This window comes from Homarus americanus, unplaced genomic scaffold (genome assembly GCF_018991925.1).
Source record: "Homarus americanus isolate GMGI-L3 unplaced genomic scaffold, GMGI_Hamer_2.0 scaffold21048, whole genome shotgun sequence".
Lineage (NCBI taxonomy): Eukaryota > Metazoa > Arthropoda > Malacostraca > Decapoda > Nephropidae > Homarus > Homarus americanus.
Genome location: NW_024714126.1, coordinates 387,638 through 412,248, shown reverse-complemented (window position 1 = coordinate 412,248; position 24,611 = coordinate 387,638). Strand labels below are relative to the sequence as shown.

Below are 24,611 nucleotides of genomic sequence, written 5' to 3'. Positions count from 1 at the left end.
CAAGGACCATAAAAGAAGAAAGACCATGGGAAAGATATAGAAATCCTCAAGGCTGTCTTAGGCTCAATGTTGTCTACTGTACTGTACTCGCAGTGGTTCCCAAACAGGGGAGCATGAGGTTGGTACAGGGGGGACGTGAAGCCACGTAAAAAACATATATAATGAAAAAAAATTCTTTATTAGGAATTTTAATTAAATTGTGCATCTTTAATTTTTTTTAGTACTGTATATTTCGATCTTCTCCATATGCAAGAGATACATGGATAACATAATTACACGTTAGTTGATCCTGAAAGTAATATAAATAAGAGTACAAGGTGTAAAACCGATTAAAACTTGATTAAATTTATTCTAAAAAATGGGGGAGGGAGCATGAAGCTTTGGTAAAAAGCAAAAGGGGGATGTCATATGATATAGTTTGGGAATCACTGCTTTAGAGAGCCATCCTGTCTATTTTACTTATATTGACTTTCACATTTTGATGCAAAAAATAAAAATGTCCAGATGACACATATATTTAATACTACTAACTACAAATACTCTCGTACAAAAGAAAAAATTAAAAGCTAAGACTACTACATTCTATTATAACCCTAACCACATGTTCTGCATGTTTAAAAGCACCTTTTTTTCTTTCATTTTTATCATTTACAGACAAATACATATTAAAGCTTTTATTAGGTTAACTAAAGTTCCCAGTTGTGTTTTCTACCCAAGAATTTCAGAGACTTGCAATATATCTGAACTACTGTATATTAAAGATACGACTGACGAAAACATTTAAAGGAAAGTCTATAATTTGAATATCGTTTTACATTCAATGTTCCCAATTTGTATGTGTAACCTATGCAAAGATTTGTCTTCAGCCAGGTTAATTTGTGCAATTTACAGAGAAGCATAATTTTGAATACCCAAAAAGTAATGGTAGTGTAGTGTATCCATACAAAATTCTGATGACAATAAAACTGATGATCTCTGGTCTACATCCCATTGCCTTATTAATACTGTTTTAGATGTATATTCTGAAACACAGGACTATATTATGGCACTCCCATTATGAAATCTGATTGCTATGACATATGATCTAAGAAAGTAATGAATTTATGATACTGGTTTCAAATAGCTCAGAGTTCTGCTAGTCATGTTCTGCAATTACCATATTGTAACACCTTGCTTTAACCCCTTTGGCATTATTCACTCTAGAGTATATACAGCTGGTTGAAGTCAAATCAACACCCGTACACTAATCTGACCTTTCTTACATGGGAGGACATAACCCAGTGACAGAGATGATGTGAACAGATATTACAAACTGGAAAATAGCAGATTAGTTGGCTTTAACTGCTAATGGGCAGCATTACAAAAGAAAAGGCAGACTAAATTTTTTTTTAATAAAATTTAGATTTCTTGCTCCAAACCTCACTTTGTTATTTAGTTCTCATTTTAATATTATACTGTATATGGACTAATATCTCCCATTTATCAAAATTTCTACTTAAATAATTTCCCTTGTATATACACAGTAAAATCAGGCAAAATTGCATTTATGCAAAGTAATTGTAACCCCTTGCAAAAACACAAAATCACAACAATGGAATTACTAAAAGCCTTACAAACTACCCAAGTTACATAAAGTGTACTGTAATTCCAAAGTAACCCTCCAATAAATAAATCTCAGATAATAATATATTAATAAAATGCACCATAATGTGTTTGAACCTATGAATACTAAAATATGAATGGAAAGAACAAAAAAGATAAAAGACAAAAAATAAATAAATAAAAAAGTAGCAAAAATTATTGGTTAACTGACTTACCAACATACATGCACAAGGTGCCAGTAGTCCTCAGGGGATTGATTAACTTTCCAGTAGCCCAAAAACTTGATCTTAAACTCTTTACCTTCAACATTCTTCGAAACAGATTTGCTGAGTTCAGGGGCACATGATGCTGCTATCTTGTGACCATACAGGGTATTTTCAAAACAATCACCAATATCACTGCACTTCTGTGAGAGAGGGTGTAACTGTGATGCAAGGGGAGTGACAGAGGATGCTTTACCTGATGCTAAATATCTGTTAAAGTGTGTCAGCTTGACCAAGACTTGGATGCTTAGTTACTAATGTTTCTCTTTCAATCAATGATTACTTCATTTTGTAACAGCATGTTATATTATTATTATACTTAATTTTACATATGTAGTGAAAAACATTCAATACACAAACTTTTATGAACAGTTTCATGTGCAGTACCATGATAACATACTGTAAGCTGCAATCAGTGGTGAATGCGTGCAAATGATTTTATTACAATGTACAATAGTCAAAGGCATTACATTATAATTCATGCACTTCAACTTAACCTAAATTGGTCAAGATCTTTTTATAGAATTCTTGTGTTCACTTCCTTCATGAATTTACCATTTCTTTCTTGGCCCAAGATACAAAGTGAGGGGGTCACAGTTTTGGCATTCTGGGAGCATTTTAGTATGACACCAAAAAAAGTGAATTTACAAGCACAATTTTGCTGGGTTATCCTGTAATGTACAGTACTGAATATCTTAGCTGTTAACCATGTTATTTCTCACATTTATACCTTATAATACATGCAGTAATGACTGAGTCACACACAAGGAATACCCAAACCTTACCATGTACAAGTTTTTTTTTTAAATATCTGAGATGCTTCTATTGGTCCTTTGCATTTACAGGTGTAGGTGTGAGAATGTTATGATGTATCATATGGGAAAAGTTCTGTATATGCCAACATGCTTTTACGATATGGCCTATTCAGTGCAAAAAGAATCATTAATGTTAATTATTATGAAAATGCATTGAAAAATTATTTTTTGTAAGCCATCTGAAATGGATAATACCTGTTAACAGTACAGTACTATTTAAAGGTTCAATGAGAGTCATAAAGCATTTCTAAGACCTAAAATTCATGTTTCAAACATATTTCCACTTCAGAACCTTAATATTTCCTCTTAAAATACTTGCTGTTGTACTTTGTAATAAGCTACCATCATGAATATTATTGAAGTTCATTTATGCAACAAAATCTTATATAATACATACCTACATCACGTACTCTTTTTCTACATGAAAACAGAATGGCATGTGCAGAATGACTACGACAGGAAGGAAGATGGTGGCTGATCACTTTAACTTGTACTATTTCCTCATATATTTAATGGATGATATTGTAGCCAAACTTCTCCTCATTTCTATTTTTTATCCAGGCTCTTATGAAAATATCCTTACATGTCATGACTACTAAATGTACTGTACTGTATACTGTACTGTATAAATAGCAAGTACAGTATTAGTTATAAGACTCCCAAATTAACCTCCAGTTTCCACCACTGTACTGCATTGCTTAACAAAACTGAGCATCAAAATCTCGGGAACAAGAGGTGAATGACCACGTTAAAAATGTATTTTCATAATAAGGATCCTCAAACTTTTTGCTGGCACCATAAAATTTGGCGTTTGTGCTTAATGAGTTCGAATGAAGATTACTTTTGGACAGAGTGTCATTTACTACCCAATGTTCAATATTATTTATCTATTACATTATGGTACTGCAGGGTAACGCCACACTTAAATTAATCATAACTGAGGATCTGGTAAAATCAAGAAAATATGAAGATTCAATACTAAACAAATGAAATTAATACCCCGTGTATTGTATATGTATACATTATATTGTATATATATGCTCTGTCACCTTATGCACTACGATTAAACAAGTGAGACATACTTTATAACCAATTGCAACAGATTTTACCTTTCTACTTGTATTAAATGTAATATGCAAAAAAGTTCTGATGTAGAATAAAACTTTAATTTCAAACTAACTGTTTCTCATGATCAGAAATTTAATAAAAGAGAACAGTATTGCAATACAAGTTCAATCTGATAATTTTTTTTTATATATTTGCTTTTATTAAAAATCATACAGAATTAAAAAAAAAAGCTTCCAAGCAGAATACATTTTTAGTATGAAATTTGATTACAAATATTTGTCCAAAACCTGAGCAATTACCTAATGTTTTTTCTATCTATTCCTAAACTATAATAACTGCTATTAGTTATCAAACATCCATTTCAATTTTTTCCATTCTGTTTAGTATCATTATTGATGTTATCACATATATCTTAATCTGTTATTCAGTATAGCTTTCATGTCATCTTAGAGAAAAAAAATATTGTCCATGGTTTTTCTCAACAATATTTGTTATTGAACTCTGATCATAAAACAACCAGAGCAAAATGTCATTGCTTGCTCAGATATGAGGTGTGTGAAATCTGCCAATCAAACCCACTGAATCTCACTAAAAAGAGTGAGGCAAAAAATAAAGGTTTAGTTGCTCATCTCACACTGTCCAGGAACTCTTCTAAAACATGGCTGCCAGATGACCCTAGAGAACAGAGCAGTAACCACAGTAGGCCTCCTCTTCTGTGCGTTGGTTGGACACACTGAAGGCGCCCTGTGATCTTTGGTCCATTTCCCATAAGCCTGGTGTTTGGATGATCTATTTTGAAATAAAGACATAGCAATTATTCAAAAGGGTTTTTATATAACAGACAAATATTGAAAGCTCCTATCTGATACTCAAGATAAAATTGGAGAACTAAAGTGTGAATTTAATTTCTATGACTGAGAAGACTAAATTTGTGGCCTGTGTGAGAACCTGTGGACGCCCTATATAGGTTAGGCCCAAAGAGTTTTTATCTATATTTAAGAATTTCTTTTATTTATTTGTATATGAGTAATCAATGTGTTCTTATCTGAGTAGTGATGTTAGCGATTAATGTACCGTACATGCATCCGTTAAGGACACATGAATCACTGCTCAAGAATTAACACTGCATGGCTACCAACTGCCACTACTGTACTGTATAATGCTAAATTTTTCCTGCTTATTGAAACTTGAATACAACTGTTTAAGAATTCATTATATTTCTTATTCCATTTTCTATTTTCAATGAGTTTACCATATACAGTAGACCCTCGCCAAACGTGGATTCCACGTATCCACGGTTTTTACTCTTTATACCATTTCAACAACCGGAGCATTGAATTTCCAGTATCCTCGGGCATCTTTATCTGTCCACGGTCTAATGTATTTCTCCATAAATGTGAGGAATGAACAATAATAATGCTGTACTAATAAATAAAAGAAAAGAGAAACTACTGTATTGCCATTTGGCAATTGTTTCACTAAAGAACAGGAGACAGAAGCACACTCCCCCTCCCTCTCAATCATGGGCCAACTCCTGTGGATGTAAGAAATGTTTATTCTCTTTATATTTTTGACCTTTTGATAATTTTTTGGGGGCAAATTTAGTTTGAACAATTGTGTGCACGTAACAGAATAAAAAAATCAATAAAATTACAGTAAAAGTCCAAAAATCCGGATGCCAAAAATCCGGACCACCCGAGAATCCGGACTTTTGGAAAACTAATTATTATTATTTTTTTTTTTAGCGGGCTTTTGTGTGTATGTGCGCATGCGTGAGCGCCACAGCTGCACAGCGACAACAAGCGACCACGTGGTCTCCACTTTAAAACGAGCAATCAAACTGACAACATACCGTATATACTCATCTATAACCCCCCCCTCGTTTATCTGTCAACCCTGATTTTTTGACCAAGAAATCGTTAATTTATGATATTCCTCGTTTATAGTTTGACCCACGTTTTTGAGGGTAAGCGAACAACAAAACCTTCAGTGAAAACGCTCTACGTCCTATAAACTGAAACACGAGTGCCGAAGGCAAATTGTTTACCATTTATTATTACAACACTTTACACTGAAACGTGGGTAGTTTCAACAAAAATATTGTATATTTCCATTCAAGTATTTATTCAAGTCAATTAGGAGGGAATATTATTGTAATACAACAGTTTTTTAACTAAACCATTCGAAAAGCGATTACGGTAACATCTTTTGAACGAAAGAAAGCGAAAGTCATTGTTTTCGTCACGATTTTATCCCACTTTCCACTTTAATACGTACGTCATTTCAGCAAAAATATTACATTTCCGTGAATGTATTATATCAAGCACAGTATGAATAGAATATCATTGTAATATAACAGAATTTTAACCGAAAACTATTAAAAAAACGAGTAACATCTCAAGAACATCGGAAGCTTAGGTAAAGTCTTTTGTTTTCGACATGTATTTTATCCTATTTTACATTAAAATACATCACGTTTCAGCAAAACTACTATTTATTTCCGAGAATATATTCATTCAGGCGCAGTTTAGGTAAAATATACGTGTGATGTAATAGTTTTTTAACTGAAAACGATTCGAAAAACACGTACCCTCTAGCCCTGTTCAAGGAGAGGACTGGGAGAAGCTGTTTGGTGCTGCAGACGATGACAAAGAAAATGATTTTGATGGATTTTAATGAAAATATTCAGAAATATGGTATCGTAGTATTTATTCAAGTCAATTAGGATAGAATATTATTGTAATACAGTACAACAGTTTTTTAACTAAACCATTCGAAAAGTGATTACGGTAACATCTTTTGAACGAAAGAAAGCGAAAGTCATTGTTTTCGTCACGATTTGATCCAACTTTCCACTGTAATACGTACGTCATTTTAGCAAAAATATTACATTTCCGTGAATGCATTATATCAAGCACAGTAAGAATAGAACAATATTTTGAGTCCTACTCTTTCCATTTACAGATTACTGTACAAGCCCATAATAATGGCTCCTGAAGTAGATAAACTTCGTTGTTTGAAGAGAAAGAAGAACACGTTGAAATTGAGTGACAAACTTGAAATAATTAAGAAACTAGAACGTGGTGTGAGCAATACTGTTCTAATGGAAAATACAACATTGGAAAGTCTACAATTTATGATATCAAAAAGGCAAAGAATAAAATTCTAGAATTCACAGCTTTTTCATTAAAACTGCTCGTTTTGATAAATGAAGCATGCTATATTTGCTAATGAATAAACTATCAAAATGTACCTGTTCATCTCTTCTTTATTCCTCCTTAAATTTTAATTTTAAAAGTACTGCCTGAGAATCCAGAAAATCCGAAAATCCGGACCGACTCAATCCCCAAGCAGTCCGGATTTTTGGACTTCTACTGTACGTATATCTACCCAAAAATACTAGTTGAAAAATAACAATAACACACCTTGGCCTGAGAGGGGAAAGCTAGGGGGACGTAGCTACAGGGACAGTCAAATTTGGCGATCTGCCAAGCACGCACACATGCATGCACGTACGCACGCACATATGGGAATTAAGATCTCACTGTTTGGCACAACTTAACTGTGTGGTTTGCTGATTCTATACTGGACAGTTGCCAACTGAACTATATTTGTTCACATCAATTTTGTATGACAATAAATTGTGGTGCTTGCTTCCTGATTGATTTGATATAGCTAATCTATTTTATTCTGGCTACCGCCAAACGACTTTATACAACTGGGGAAGTTCCATCTAGTAGTCAAGGGGTTAAACAAAACTTTGCTGTTTCTACAAGATATAGATTCAAACATATTCATAATCCATTTGCTCATAAATGCCCCCCTTTGCAAACAAACACCTTACTTAGAACAAGAATTCATCCCCTCTCATCCTATTGTAACTTTAGTACTGTACTTTCATCTGGCTAGCGCTAAACTATTACACTCAGCTGAAGAAATGTCGTCGGTATTGTCAGTGTTATCCTTCATTGAAATCTCTCCCAACTGATATACACTTTCTCTCCTCACCCCTAGTATCCCATCTCCCCTACAGAAAGACACCTAACCCAATATACCCCTCCCCTCTCCCTATCTATCACTAATGAATGCTTCGAATTCACACTTAAGAGTTTGGGGTTCACACCTCATTGAGAGAGAACTGGCAACACTATAGGGTAAGCAAGGGAGTGGAGCCAACTGTATATGGAGAAGACTTGCATAAAAAGAGCATGGTTTGAGATATGAACTAAATATTTATGTGGTATATTGTACCAAAATTTCCCTTTTGATATTACCTTTTGAACAAGTTCTTCAAAGGCACACTGTACTCCATCCTTAGTTTTGGCAGAAGCTTCAATGAACAGCATAGCATGACGTCGTGCAAATTTGAGGCCTTCTTCTCTATTTACTTCAATTTTCTCCTGAAAATTGAGCAAGAAGATCTGATATTTCCTGCACACTAAAACACAGACAGTTATGCCACATTAGGACATCCTTAAAAACACAGTTTATCACAATCTTGCCAGGTGGTTTCATCTGGACATTAAAGAAATCCATATACTTGTAATTACACATATACACAGTGATGATAAGCTACATGCAGAAGACTGACCTTAAAGAAAAATACTGCAATTACACATACTGTACACATACGTATATGGTAAATTAGTTAACTACATGTAGTTCACTGAAAATAAAGATAAACTATGTAAGAGCACTTGTACAATGAAAGACAAAAGTCTTGTCGTGAAATTTAGTGAAAACATATGCCGAAGGGCTAAACTTTTCGTGCGCTCTGCCTTGTGGAAGGAGGCTCTCTTAATGTTTCATGAGTTATATTTAATCTTCGGACAAAACTGCGACATGACTTTTGTCTCTGATTGTACATACTGATAATTAATCAATCACATGTACAGTAAACCCCCGCACTACCGGACAATTGGAGAGGGTGTCCGGATGTGGCAAATGTCCAAATGCACCGGGGAACAAAGGAGCATTAGCAATAATCATAATATCCCCATTAGTAGGAACAATTGGTGCAGAGCACTTCCAGGGATGAGAGATTTCTGGCTAACCAAACGACTTTTTCAAACCCGGAAAAATTCCTTACCCCCAGAATCTTTTCTGGTTACTTTTCAGGCATGGGAAACCCATGGCACAGCAGAAGTCTTGATGGTGAAGTGGCTGTATACTGGCAGGGAAAGATTTAAGCAAGTTTGCTTCCCTGTTCACCACGAGGGCTAGCCAGTGGCAGTAGCTGAAAGCGAGGGGATGCAAGTAGTGCCTGCACCTTTGCACTAACATAATGCTGCCACACTAAATGCATTACACCACCCTGTGTGCACACGCGCACACACACACACTTGGTGGTAGCTACAAGACAGTTGGAGAGTGGCTCATCTCCACAGTAGCTGCTAAAATATTGTTGCTGATCAGTTTGAGTTCTTTCCCCAGCTTGTGATCAGTTCTGTGTCCGTGTTCAGGACTGTATTCACCCTTAAAGATGCAGTGGGTGGGAGATGACCTTTTTGGGGGGAAACTGACCATGGAGGTTTTAGAGAACCTAAGCCTTGCAAACATATTAGGTACAAGGTACTGCATGATTAAACTCAATATTGTTATTCTGTATACACATGTAACCAGTTTAAAATTCTAATGTATGAGTGATGCTACAGTACTGTGCTTAGAGAATACACAGGCAGGACAAAATGTATTTACCCATAAAAAAGAAAAGTATACCATAGAAAAGAAATATGTTGTAACATACCTTATCTATTTTATTACCAACTAACATCTTGACAACATCTGTTTTGGTAGAATAGGTATCTAGCTCATTAAGCCACATATCTAACTTTGCAAAAGTGCTCCTCTTGGTGACATCATACACAAGAATAACTCCCTGAGCCCCACGGTAATAACTTGGAGTTAACGTGCGAAATCTTTCTTGCCCTGCAGTATCCTGTGATAATATGAGCAGTTATTAAATATTGGTAATAGAAACAACAGAAATCATGAAGTTATAAAAAAAACACTAAACTTACAGTATAAATTTGACTACAGTACTAAGTGCATATCTCAAAAGTCTGCCTTTTTTGGTACTATTTATTCTCTATTATTCTGCCCTCATCCTAGAAACTCAAAGTAACAAATGGAACCAACTCTTCTTTAATGAAAATATGCCAACGAACTAAATTATCCACATCAAAACCAGGGACATAATGAGTTTTATCTTATACACTAATATTTCCTCATTTTGGCAATATGAATTATATTTTTTCATAAATAATTTAATAACAATCTATTTTGTCTGTTACAAATTTATACAGTTAACTGTCTGTTTTGCACTTCATAAATGTAACGTCAGCTGAGAATCACAAAAATTTATGTTGGTGGCAATTTACTGTTAACAAATGTGTAGGTGTGAGCACTGTGCAGGTCCCAGTATGTAAGTAAATATATACCGTTCCTGTCACAAGTCACAGCCATTCACTCACAGCGCTCTCACAGACAAATACTGTACTTAAACTGTATACTGTACTTTATACTGATGTACTGACATCAACTGTTATGTACTATTGACCTCAACAATCTGCTAAATTCAACAATCTGGACAGGGCCAGGAATGGATGTGTCTGGAGAGTTAAGGTTATACTGTACTTAAATCTAGAAAGTGCAACACACTAGCTGAATTCCTTACTTTAATGAGAGTATGCACATAAAATACAGGGAGTGGTAAGGCTGAGGACACACTCCACCGTAGTCTTATACTGCTTGGCTTAAGGGATATAGCTCCAAATTAAGCATTTGTAGCATCTAGTATTTGATACCAAGACTTTAAATTGGTACAGGTATCAACTTATGAGTACCAATACTGTATTATGCAAAGACTATCATTTGGCAACAAATCAATTTAGCCGTCACATTAACAGATGAAGAACTGATAGAAACACCATCAATAAAGGTTCCTTGTGATAAAATTCTTAAAGAATCTCAACTGACATACAGTAATTGAAAACAACTGAATACAAACTGGTTTAACTACTATAAAATCTTAGTAGGCTCACAACAAAATTAATCCTTTAACGACTTTCAACTTTTATTATATAAAAAGGACACTTACCCATATTGCTAATTTTGCAGTGTTTCCATCTATTGATATTGGCTTAACCTTAAAGTCAACACCTATTGTTGCACTTTGTTCAGGATCAAATGTGTCATCTGTGAAACGAAGTAACAAGCTGAAAATGAAAATAAAAATATTATTTTATACTCTTAATGACATAAGGATATACAGTAGTGTAGCTATGGTAATAACAATACTGTACTGTACAGTAGTGTATAACCTTCCAAGTTGGAGGGTCTCTGAAATCACCACTTCCAAACTCTGAAATTTCTTATATTTTATTCGGTATTTCACCACGCATCAGCTTACTAGCCATACAGGCAGTTGGTCAGTTCTTTGTTACTTTTTTATTACCTTTATTGTTCAATATTAGTAAAGCAGAAAACTTGCAATGTTTAGTAGGGTCTCACTGGATAAAATCTTTCTCACATGTGTTACTACTGTACCACCAACACCACCTAAATTTGTCAAATGTATTGTTTAAACACGTGGCTGGTTGTGTGCGTGTGTGTAATAGGATCACCTGAAAAATCTCAACCCCAACTTATTTCACCTAAAGATTAACCACTGTAATACCTAACTTCATTCCCCCAAATAGTATTAGGATGACTAATCTTCAGGTGATCCTAATAATAATAATAATAATAATATAGTTATTTGCATTTTACGCGCATGTAACTTACATACATTCAACTTTACGCGCTTGGCTTAGAAAAAAATACGCAGTGAGTGTAGGAGTGTTTGGCTGGGGGAGATGCTTCTACGCATGCCTCTCTCGGCCTCAGTTGCCACGTGTACTGAGCAGGGGAGGGGGTTTGGGTTGTGTGCCTGCCAAATGACCCTTAGCAACAGTTGCTAAGGGTCGGTCGGCATAGGCAGCACATTCCAACTGAGCTGCAATGCAGTGTGTGCACTATCTTATATAATTTTAGCCTTTTTATGCTTTCAGTATTTTTCCTAAATATTCTCTGCATTAATCAACTTGACAATCAGTGGCAAAAGGATAAAATAAACTTACAGCTGAGGTGGCTGTGTGGTGTGCATTTAAACTGAAATAGGCCTAACCAGCCGAGTCACCATATGCGCGTGGAAGAACTTATCCTTTGTTCATAAAATAATTTATGCTGCACCAGTAAATGTGAGGAATAAATAAAAAAAATACTGTGGTGCCATTTAGCAGATGGTGAGAGAGCGGAGCAGTGAGTGAGGAAACGCCAGCTGTAGCTCTCTCCCTTCCACCCCCAGTGCTTGCTTCTAAACATATTGATTAATTCCCTTTTTGTTTTTCGACATTATGATAATTATTGTATAATCTGTTTGGCACATACTGTGTGTAGTGTGCCTTTAAACTGAAATAGGCCTAACCAGCCAAGTCGCCAGATACACTACTGACAGGTATATATGTAACCATGTACTTCATGGGTGATTTAAGAGATTTTCAAGGGTAATTTTGAGTACTGTATACATATTTTTGGCTTTACGCGCCCTCTTCGGAACATAGCCCTGCGTAAGATGTGACACGAATGTAATAAAATAATTACAATAATAATAATAATAATGGTAGTTTATACAGCTATACCCCAAACCCAACGTCCCCTCAATTGCTGATTCATATAACTGATGAATTTACATAGGGGAAATACCCTGCAAGTTTCGTTGACACCCCAGAGATCCGACTATCAGGGGAAGAGTGGCAGAGCTGTTTTGAATTTGGCGGGCGGTGGCATGGAGCAAATTCTTGCCACGAGAGGGCTCTACGCACTGCCTATGACTCATTCCCGCTTCTCTGCATGTCGGAAATGAGTCGTTTTGGAGTTATCACCCCCCCCATAGAACCTGACCTAACCAACCATAAAAAACCTACCTAACCTTACTTAACTTCCTAGCCGTCTCCACCATATTAAACAGAAAGTACTTATTTTGATATATGATACTGTACCAATGAAAGCAGCTTTGCCTTTGTCAAAGCATCATTGTGTAATTTCACGTTTTTTGTGGAAGTAAAAGTGTGCTCAGATCAAGAGGGTCAGTTGTAATCAAACAGACGAAACACGGTGACTGCAGATTTACATTAATTTCTTACATTAATTTATCTCGGTTAAGTGGTATTTGGAAAAGTTGTTCCTATTGACAAGATATAACTAATGGCATACAAAATTGTTCTGAGTTGTGGCTGAAACTGTAATAATACCCACTAGAGGTATTAAACTATAATGTTATTCAAGTTTCCCTTTACAGTATCAGGAAAGGTATCTACTATCTAGTATTAACACGGGAAGAAATATGACCATACAAGTAACTTACATAAGTTATTAGGAATTTCCCAATAAACAGGATCCACCACAACTGAAAATATTTACTGACAGATGAATAAGCCATTTTATTAAGTTACATCACTTGGGGAAATTTTTAGCCTTGTCCTTGAACACCATCTCCATGTGTAAGATTAGACACAACAATTATATAATTGTTCGGGCCACAATGGCAATTCTACAACATTTTGAATCTTTACAGAAATGAGTATGCCATTAAAAATTAGTTTCATACAGAGATAATGGTATATTTTAACATTCCAGAACATACAATGGTTGGGCCACTTCAAAAACAAAGCGAAACCATAATACTTTACAGTACGTGTACATAATTACTCCACAAATTCACTACTTACCTAGACTTTCCCACTCCACTCTCCCCGATAATAAGAATCTTGAGCGTTGTTAGAATATCCTGATCTGCCATTTCAATGTGATCACTAATACAAAAAAGTTATAGACTGTATATTTACGCCGCAGCTGATCGTCCAGCTTCCCCTGCTGCTCTCATCACCTGTTTTCTGTCAACAACACTGATGGCTTATATTGACTTCGCTCCATGTGAAAATTTTAAAATATTGTATTAAAATTACGATTAATTTTTCTACCAACGTACCATATAAATCATCTTCCTTTTTAATAAATTCTGATTTAGATAACTTTAATGGAAATTACCCAAGTACATAACTAAAGACTGATAGTAAATGATATGTGAATTTCTTATTATGTTTTTGTACGAAGTATATTATTTTAAGACTACTAAAAATACTAAAATTCTTAAATAATTTTAACAATAATTACAATTAAGATATAGGGATGTGAAGAAGTTGTAGTAGTGGGTAGTTGAATTATTTGTTATGATTCAAGCTCAGGCATCAGGGACAGCCCGGGACTGAGGGACTGTGCGGCTCGCCTCTCTCCACAATCCTAGTCGCTGTTTTATTAGGTATCCATGAGTAATCACAGGTATTTTTTTAACAGAAGGTATTACTTGAGATTTTTGTTAACAACTCCGGGTCAAACAACGTACCAGTAAGATCATGGTCGGTTGTGAGTATCTGATGTTACAAGACAATGTCTGGTGAGTTCCTCCAAAATCAGTCGCATCATGTTTTCATTATTGTCGTAGTCAAGCTTGTGCTTCTTGATTATAGTTTTGAGCTAACATTTATGCTGTTGAGATGTATATTTGTTACTATTTTACAGATCTGAAACCTCCAAATGTGTACACCTCCTCGTTATTCTACAGTATTAAATTAATCCCACAAAGAGGGCTGGGCTTTGAAGCTAAAGAAAAGTGTGGGATTAACCATTTTGGTGCTGTTAACCATCTCATTAACTAGAGTCACTGAGAGGTTGCTGACTAGTAGATAGTTAAATTGTTTGTTGTTGTGGCTATTATTGACGCCTGACCTGCTGGCGATTTATTTAGGTCTTTTTTTTTATAAATTTCCCTCTTGCTTGGTGGAGGTGGTATACAGTATTGTAGTCCTTGAACTAGTTCTGAAATTCTTGGTTGGCATACAAACACTGTTGTGGGGGGGGGTTAATACTTGATCAAGTGGAAGCAATGTTTTCGTACAGTACTACAGTACTTGTATTTGCAATCTGGTAGCAGGGGCAAATCCAGGAATATCTAAAGGGGGTCCAAGAAGTTGTGAGTGGGACAACATGGCAAGCACAGTGAGCCCACCCAGCTTGGGGGTTTTGGGGGGTGCCTCCCCGCCCAGAATTTTTTTTAAAATATGACCAATATCAAGGCTATTTTGAAGCCATGCATCCTTGATATTAGGAGATATTCTGTGGTCAATGATAATTACTTTTTACGATACAAAAATGCTTGAGTACAATACTGCATTAAAGAGAAAGTACAGTACAGTACCGTATTGACATTTTCTGATGAAAGGGGGGGTGTCAGAGCATAATGCCTTGAGGAGAAGCAGTGAGTTGGTTTCTTTTGGTCCTTTGCAGATGTGGGACAGTCTCTTTTGGAAGCCATTATTACAGTGCAGGTATTTGCATCTTTTTTCTTTAGAATTCTCTTTAATATCCATGAGTGACCTGTGCAGTTAGGCAGATGTAATATTAACAGACTGCTATGATGCAATGTGTTTATGAGAGCTGCCTGGTGGAAGGTCTAAGCTAAAAATGAAGGCTTAATCCTGAATTTTTTTCCTAAAAAGATCCTCTAGTCAGGCCTTTTGGATACTGTCCCTTCATAGTATTTTTGGGTAGGCAGTGGTAAATTAAACTAAAAGTGTCAGATTGATTTTGAAATCAAGATGGAGACTGTTACTGTTGCAGTTAGTACTGGTTAGGTAGTCACAGTTGTGTTTTTAGATGTGCCTCTAGAGGGGAACCTGTGCTTCTCAATTCACTTTTGTTAGGGAGATAGTTGTGAGAGCAAGAATGGGCAGTCATAAGATCATCCCCCAGCTACCAGTTGAGTGTCATTTACTGTCGTAGACTCTTCCCAAAATGTGAAAGTTGGGCCTATTGGCATGATGGCCCATAGGAGAATTGTTGATCCTACAGGACACATTATGTTGGGCCTTTGGGACACATAGTCAGCATGACTGGCACTGCTCTCAAATGTTACCCTACTGCTTGGTGAACTGGGGGTACTGTGGGCATATACCATCAAACTGTAAGACAGGCAGTGAGTACTGTATCAACTTGGCTACTACATCCCAAAATGGCAGAGGCTCAATAAAGAGAGTCACATAGCTTTGGGCTCAAACTAGAGATGGGAATTTCAGTATGAAGAAAATTTGGATTTTTTTATCACATGAAAGTATCGGTCAGTTTACAGAATAAAAGTTAACTATGAATATCCTTATTAGCTATAAAGTGTGCCCAACCATGTCAGATAAACTGAATAGGCAAGTCAAAATTGTACTGTCCAGTTAACTGTATTAGTAGTACCGGTACTGTATTAATTATTTTGCATCCAAAGAATTTTTATAGATGCAAGTAAAGAACAATTACTGTAACTATTAAATTTCTTAATAAAATCTTGAGTCAGAACCATTGCTGTATTACAAAGCCTATTGCTCTTTTTTCAATACCTGTACAATGTACAGTTACAGTACAGTATGTCTATTAGCATGTCAAAAGTTTTATATTATTTACTTTATTGCAGGAATAATATTGCAATCAAAGATTAAAGACAATGAGTGACCAGGATCGAAATCCATTAAAGAAGCAGCTATCAAAATCTTCCTTAGAGAAGAGTTTGCAGATGATCTCTCCTCCTCAACAAGCACCAGTCACAATCTACCCTGGACCATCAGCTGGCATGGCTAATCTCTCAAAGGTTTGTTGCCATTTGTATACAAACTGTTTGACTTGATTATTATTAGCAGGGGTTATTTGACTGGTATCCGGCCGAATAACCACCTTTATTCTACATATTAATTACAGTATATGAAATTTAAGAATACAGAATAATTTCTTAATTTTCCACATACTGTATTACATAAGTAAATGAGGAGAAATTGGATAATCAGGCAACTGGCTGATTGTCACGGAGATGAATTTACTTTTCCCCAGTGAGATTGAGGAGCAGGAGAATGATAACATTAAAAGCTAAATAATTTTTTTTAGTATTAAGCAAGTTTTATTGAGTACAATTAGTGTTTGTTTATTACCAAATTTTCCTATACGGGTATTTTTATTATGTACAGTATCGGTATTTTGCAGATCTTTGACTTTGGGTAATCGAGCCAGAATGGGATATCAATGAGTTCAAATGGGTAGTAAGCTAATGAGTGGTGAAATGATAGAAAAAACACATAAAACCACATTTGATGAAGGAACACAGTTTAAAGAAAAATATGTCAACAAAGTACTACCCACTGCTCCTAGTTATACCTTCCTTGACATCCTAGATTTCCCCTGTTTAGCATCACAGTGAAGTACTTTGCTGGGGTGGAGGGCTGGAAGCAAATTTAAAAAATATGGATTCACTTTATGTTAGAAAAGATTAGACATCGGGTTATAGTTATTACCAAATTTTATGTATTCCTGTACACTGTTTTAGTGCATTTAAATTTAATGAGCACTTTTGTATTTCCTTCAGGCTGATTTGGAAATTGCACAGCGTTTGCAGAATCTTCGCAAATCACAGTCGGATAATGTGCCAACAGAAGAAGAAATGGCTTCCAGACTTGCACATTTGAAAGGCCTCCCAGCAGACCATTATGCCAAGACTTCAACTGTTGCATATCAACCTCCTGATGCCAGAACGCAGGGTCAGAGAACTGATGATCTACTTTCACAGGTAATGTAATTATATTTGAATTCATCATACACTAAATTGCTTAACCCTTGATCGATTGCCTATCTGTAATGTCCTTAATTCACATCGAGTCCCATTTAAATTTTACATGATTGTACTGTACCTGCCCTTGTATAGGTAACTGTCTGCTGTTCTCTAGCCAAGGGATTGAATATGATATAATATTATATTAAATCTTAAGTAAGGTGGAGATTTCACATGGAAGAATTTTAAATTTGGATAACATAGCTTCATCAGGACTGGGACCAGAAAATGGGGAATCAGTCAGTTTGCTTGTGTTTCACTTAGTCTGTCTAACTTACACCAAACAGGATAATGGTCATCTGTGGGAACCCCCTTAGAAAAAAGTTTGCATGCATATTTATCTCATGGCCCTTTGTTCATCATCACACACCTCTTCCTCTTCTTTGCTCTAAAGAATTGAAATTGATGAAATTGTTTCATATATTATATCAGGTTATGGAAGAAGTGTCCCTAGACTCCCGTGTTCCAAATCAAGATGATGAATTAGAAGCCCGCCTTGCACGACTCAGAGGAGAGGAATCTCGTCCTAGTCAGCCTCAGGGTGCCATGGCTTTACCATCAGCTGCATATCTTGCTAATTCCCAAGTCAGAGCTGAGGTTTCCTTGGGAGAAGACCTTGATGATATGAGTATAGATGAAGTAAGTAAATAAATAGAAATTTATGTAAATACTGTATACAGTAATCCTTCGCCGACCTCTGGGGATACGTTCTAGAATTCTCTAGTGATTTGTAAAACTGTGGTTGGCAAGAGGTTTGGGGAAGTGATCCTTGAGAGACATACCTAAAGTTCTATAATGTACAGCTCAAGGTTATTAATTAGTACAGGATGTATGCTATACAATACTGTCTCTGTCAGTGTATAAGAAACATTTATTTTCTCCTGCAAAAGTACCCACTCAAATCACCCTATATGTCTTACATAGGTACACCAAAGTTAGTGATGGTTAGTCAGTTGTATGACCCCTTATACTGAAGGTTACCATGGTCATGCTGCCAGGAAAAAGTCAGACCTTTTAAAAGGGTACTGTACCAGTATTCTACATTGTACATATCACAAGCCATATAACTACAGTACTAAAAAAAATTCTTGTTTATCAAAATTCTTAATATTTGTTGGTGAGGAAGCAGTGAGTGGATGAGCAACTGCCTACACACAGTGCAGTGTGGAAGTGTGGTTAGGTTAGGTCATCTACCTGGTATATACGATCACCATGGTTTTAAGGGAGATGTTTTGGTTAATTTTTTTTAATAGGAATGTATGTCAGCTTTTATAATAGGAGTCTATGGGAAAATGTGCTTCAGTGTATGAAATAGTGAATTATGAAAGGAATATCAGGAATGGAACTTGTTTGTAAATTGGGGTACTATATGCCTGTACAGTGAACCCTCACTTTACGCGGCTAATTGAACCCACGGCGGCCTGCGTAAAGTGAACAACATAACATATGGGATTAATTGAAATAGAGACCGGGCCGACCCCCAAACTCCACTTTTTCCCGACACAATACGTACGTTTTACTAAAAATAACATCTTAACTTTATGATGGTATTCACACACACATAATATAGAAGGGAACAATCAATAAGAGAATAATAAACTGAAGGTTAAGTTAGAAAAAAAACAAGGTTGGGGTTAACACTTACATTAGTAGAAGAGATGGGTTGGCGTAGGGGAATGGAGGCTGGTTCCGAGGCAGAGGACAGGCTACTGGCCCTCAGGTGAGTCTTCATCGGTGTCGTCCACACTTACTAGTGCCTCCCTGACAAATCCCTCAAAGTCATCATCACTGTCTCTGCCTCTGTCACTATCACTGGCTTGGGCTGGCTGTGGTGGGTTGCGGGCGAAGAACTCTGTTATGCTTTGCTGACGGCTGGTGTTTATGTTGTCGTGATAAACCTTGATGTAGGGCTCCATAGTCTGCAACAGCTGGGTAGTGAAGATTTCATACCTGTTTGCGTCAGGGTCGTCGGAAAGGAGGAGCTTGACTTTCTCAATACACTCGATGGCACCCCTTACATTACTATGGGATAAGCGGCGTTCTTTGTGGGATGACGCACCACCTGCCTCTTCACTGACGTCATCATCATCTACCATCTCGTCGGTAGTCACATCAGGATCCCTTATCACCTCCAGGATGTCGTCGTTGGTGGTCTCGGAGAAGCCTGCAGCTGTAACACTCTGCGCAGCTTCTCTGGCAAGGTCCACTGCTACTGCAACAGTCTGAACCTCACCAGTCACAGATTTACTCTGCCTAACACCCGGAATGCCTTGCAACACATGTCTCCATGCGTGATGAACAGTTGCGACAGACAGCTGATCCCATGCCTCCACCAAGAAGTCCACAGCTTTCTTGACATTGAATGTTCTCCAGAATTGTTTCAAAAGTACTTCTTGCTCTGCCAACTGTTGATCCTCGTCGTCTTCGCTCTTGCTATCGGTGTTGGTGTCACTCAGGTTACGCAACTCTTCCTTGGTGTTGGTGCAGTCGTTCAGGAGGTTGAATTTTTTAGCGGGGAATGCAGCTTTTACATTACAGATCAATTCTTGGTCCATGGGCTGTATTATAGACGTAGTGTTGGGAGGAAGGAAGACCACTTTTACGTTGGGGTGACGATCTAACAGTAGTGGCGAGTGTCCTGGTGCGTTGTCAAGCAGCAACAAAATCTTGAATGGCACATTCTGTTGCTCACAGAATTTCTTCACATCGGGAACGAAACAGTCATCAAACCAGGAGAGGGACAGTGTAGAGAACATCCACGCCTTACGTGCGGTCAGCCAGTGGACATTTAGCTTGGTCATGTCCATGCTCTTGTAGGCGTGCGGCTTGCGTGCTGTGTGGATCACCGATAACTTGAGCTTACGGGTACCGGAGGCATTGGTGGTAAACATAACGGTGATGCGCTCCTTCTGCAGCTTCCGGCCCCGACACTTGCTGGCATTCTTCACAACGAAGGTCTTGGAAGGTAGCTTTTTCCAAAAAAGACCAGATTCGTCCATGTTAAACACCTGGTCGTCGGTGTACTGTCCTTCCTCCATAATCTCACGTAAAAACGGTGGAAATTCCCTAGCCGCACCATGGTCAGCACTAGCTTCTTCACCACCAGTGTTGATATTGGTGATCTTGTTCCTCTTCTTAAACCTCTGTAACCACCCAGAGGAAGCATTAAAGGGTTTGGGCTCTGTAATTCCCATTTTTCGTGACACTGCAGCATACAGTTCAGGTGCGTACTCCTAAACTGAGCGCGTGTCCACCGCCATGTTCCGTCGCGCCTGACGCACCAAGTAGCTCACAAGTAATTTTTCCGTCTTGAGAAGCACCTGGTTGTGGAAATACTTGATCATAGAAGCACCTGTAGACTTTGTGATGTTCATGTGTTCCTTTATCTTGGCTGCATCCTTCTTAATTGTCCTGATAGTTGATTCGTTTACACCATGCTGGCGCGCGAGATCAACCTGTCTTGTTCCTTTCTCCAACTCTTGTATGATCTTATATTTTATTTCGTAGCTTAAGGAACGTCGTGTCTTCTTTGGCTTAGGGCGGCTGGGTCCAGGTAATGCAAGGTTTCTTTGTGGTGGTGGTGGTGGTCCGGTGGAAGCCATTCTTATGGAACAATGGATACCGATATACACGGTGTAGCCGGGAGGGGTGTAACTGACGCGGTAGGTCAAGGAGCTTGAATGCTCCCGCAGCAGGGCACGTCGTAGTACTACATTAAACCAATCACAGCTAGCAGGGAGGGAGGTAAGGATGCTTTGCCCAATCACAGTCTGCTACGTCATATGACGTCACTGATAACGCAACAAAGACATACACTGCGCAACCTACTCGCACCACTTACACAACATGGCGGATGGGGAGAAATGGCGGGAGGTTTGGTTCCAAAAATGTCGCAGCGCGAGAGGACCGCCAGCCGCTCTCCACGTAAAGGGGTACACGCACCGCGGAAAGTGAGCATTCCGTGTTCGGCAGGGTACTGCATAAACGTGGAAACGTGTAAAGCGAGGGTTGACTGTATACTGTATGGAAGTAATATACAGGGGGTCCCTGACTTATGAACTTCTGCCAATATGAGCAGGGTTAAACTTGAAATTTAGTGTTTTATTTACCTGATGACTTATTGTTTACTTTCATTAACTGTATTTTGTCATTCTTTTTCTTCTTTTGTCTTAAATTAATTGTTTTTAGATGTATATAAAAACTTAGGCTATGATATAGTGGAATTTTAAACATTGTTCTGTAAGTATGGTATGCACATGGCATGTGTTCCGTCTTACGTAAAATTCCGACTTAAGAACGTCCTCAGGAATGTAACCCGGGGACCCCCTGTACAGTACACTGTGCAAGTATTGAAAGAATTTACAATAATGTAATGGTGCAGTCCCCTCTTATGCCACATGTTTGACTTGAACACTTTTCCTAGTAATGCAAATATATGTACAGTACATGTACGTATGAAGTTTATATACTGTAACCTCGTTTTTCATATGGAATGTGTGCATGAACAATACCCAAAAAAAAACATTTTTGATACAAGATAATAGACTAAAGGAGAGCTTTGGACAAAATATCTATACAGTAATTAATTTTTCAGGTGGAAGCACTAATGCAGGCTGCAGAGAAGGAAGCCCAAGCATCTGCTGAGAAATCTGTGGGTGAATTGCAAGCGGATCCTGAATTAGCAGGAGCTGTGGCACAAGCTACAAGAAAGAAAGAAAAGAAAGGACGGCAGAAAAAGTCAAAGGGAACAAGTGGAGGCTCGTCTGATGAAGAAAGACATAGCAAGAGTTTTGACAGTGACTTAGAAATAGAAGGGGGGAAGGCTATTGATGCAGTGACTGAACAAGAGGAAGTTCAGAGAATTATTGATATGTATACCAAACGAGCACAGCTTAAGAAGGAGAAGAAAAAGAAGAAGAAAGAAGCAGCAGCAGCTGCCATGGGAGGTGCTGTTGGGGGTGATGATTCTGATTCAGACATTGAAGTGAGTTCTGTTTCAGATTTAAGTTCTGATAGTGAGAAATTTAGCATGAGTGATGAGCTTAGTGATTAAAGATATTTGATCAAGATATTGGTGCTAAATTGATATGTAATTATGCATCAGCATATCACAGGTTAAAAATTTTTTTATTTTGGGGAGATCAGTTGTAGCTCTTGTTGGAGCTGTTATGTGTATAAGCAGCTATGACAAGCTTCGGACTATTATATGACTCCAGTGATTTTGACAGTTGGATTCCTCATGTTTTAGAGGGATGCCAAACTCGTTTGCGGAAATATGTAAAAGATGTGAACAAGTAATTTAATATTACTGTGGAATTAAACTGAATTCATAATTATAACATTGTTTGTGATGTGGCAATGCTTTTAAATCAGAAATGCACCCATAATTATTTTTTTGCAACAATACCTACTCCTTGAAATATTGCAAATGATATTAGTGATATCACTTTCAGACACAATCTAGCTTGCTTAATATATATAAAACATTTTTAAACTCATTAACATCTTCAGATTTGGATGACAATTAAACTCAATTGTCAAGTTAGTATAACCTTTGTCTCAAATGATGCTAACATGCATATTCAGTATTTTAAGAGACAGCACACCATGCAGACATATACAACACGGACATAAAGTACACGTATATAGCTCTGACATACTTCTTACACTCCTAGTGTTCAGATACATACCATACAAACATACCTTCCACATTATTACACAAAAATACTCATTCATAACAAAAAAATAGATAAACATGCATACAGACACAGCATAGCACACTTAAAACATTCCAGCACATACAGTACACAGTGATGTATGCTGTCACAACATACATGCTCACACTTAATACATATTCATCTCTGATCACATTGTTGAGCTTCAATATTTTCAGATTTGTCACATTTACATATTGCTGTGAGCTATTTAATGTTTAAAGTAACACTTCCCACATTTACACATTATATTATTAAATATATTATCCTTGCACTCAAAAGTAACCAAAGTAAGTCATGCACATGCAAATATGCATGAGGTCTTTGCTTATGTATGCAGACATATCCATAAGCCTCTTGTAAAGCATTTATGCTATCAAAGAAATTATGAAAACAGTAGAATTTATACAACCAACCTATCATATGATTTTCTGTCAGCTTTAAGATTTAGGTTTAAGATACTAGATACTGTACTTACTTTTATATTTTAATAAAAGTAAACAATCTTTTAGAGTAAGGTGCGGTGACCTGTAAGTAATGTAATGTCCATGTCCTCTGTGTGCCTTGCTTACTGACAGTTTGGATGGGTTTAAGTGACCTTCCATAGGCCCCCTGACTACACTTGGCCTCGGTTCTCTTTTCATTAAAATTGCATGCATGCATTTTTTAAAGAAATCTCTTCCTCATTACAGCTTAGTCATTTCCCTTTAGCATTTCTTACAAGATTATATTTAAGGAATATTAGTGGGATAGTTGTTGGCAGTAAAGTTTTATTTGTAATATATTTTAATAATTGGTTCCAATTATGTTGTCAGTAAAACATTTGCAGCAATTTAATGCAACTGATTGTAAGAACTCTTTCAAAGAAAAGTATACTGTACAGGATTAGGAGAGTAGAAAAGGTAAAGAATAAAGTCGAAGGGAAGACTATTTTTATCATGAAATGACTGATAAAGTGAAATAATGAAGGATAGTAGTAAAGTAAGTTGACCAACAGGGTATAACAGTGATCTAGGATAATGATAAACCAAAACAGAAGTTGAAGGGTCAAGTGAATATATATATATATATATATATATATATATATATATATATATATATATATATATATATATATATATATATATATATATATATATATATATATATATATATATATACAGTGGTCCCTCGGTTAACGAACACAATTCGTTCATTAACCGAAACCATTGTTTCAATGGGATTTTGGGTAATTGGGTTCAGCTCACCGAAAATTACATACAAACTAAAAATAATGTAGTAAAGTGCACTTACTTTGAGGTGTGCATGTAGTAGGTTCCTGGTTGATGATGATGATGGGAATTAGAAGTGGGGGTGAAGGAGAAGGGAGAAGAGAAGGCAGTGGGGTGGAAGAGAAATTACCCCATGGTTC

General features: G+C 36.9%; 2 protein-coding genes across 5 annotated transcripts; one reads left to right on the top strand and one right to left on the bottom strand.

Annotated features, from left to right (window-relative positions):
- Window positions 1-206: 206 nt before the first annotated feature.
- LOC121875835 (ras-related protein Rab-18-like) lies at window positions 207-13,701 on the bottom strand. Its single transcript, XM_042380538.1, has 5 exons — window positions 13,519-13,701; window positions 10,848-10,965; window positions 9,495-9,686; window positions 8,023-8,148; window positions 207-4,537 (listed from the first exon to the last, which is right to left on the bottom strand). The coding sequence occupies exons 1-5, from the start codon at window positions 13,587-13,589 to the stop codon at window positions 4,424-4,426; spliced, it is 621 nt and encodes a 206-aa protein (XP_042236472.1). The 5' UTR covers window positions 13,590-13,701; the 3' UTR covers window positions 207-4,423.
- A 259-nt stretch (window positions 13,702-13,960) lies between these two features.
- On the top strand, window positions 13,961-24,360 carry LOC121875807. 4 transcript variants are annotated; one of them, XM_042380511.1, is made up of 6 exons: window positions 14,010-14,108; window positions 15,134-15,174; window positions 16,305-16,478; window positions 17,244-17,444; window positions 17,919-18,125; window positions 22,081-24,360. In XM_042380511.1, the coding sequence occupies exons 3-6, from the start codon at window positions 16,335-16,337 to the stop codon at window positions 22,537-22,539; spliced, it is 1,011 nt and encodes a 336-aa protein (XP_042236445.1). In that variant the 5' UTR covers window positions 14,010-14,108; window positions 15,134-15,174; window positions 16,305-16,334; the 3' UTR covers window positions 22,540-24,360. The 4 variants fall into 4 exon arrangements, with proteins under 4 accessions (XP_042236437.1, XP_042236445.1, XP_042236459.1 ...); XM_042380516.1 differs by lacking the exon at window positions 14,010-14,108 and adding an exon at window positions 14,120-14,243; XM_042380503.1 differs by lacking the exon at window positions 15,134-15,174 and having other exon boundaries at window positions 13,961-14,108.
- The last annotated feature ends 251 nt before the right edge of the window (window positions 24,361-24,611 follow it).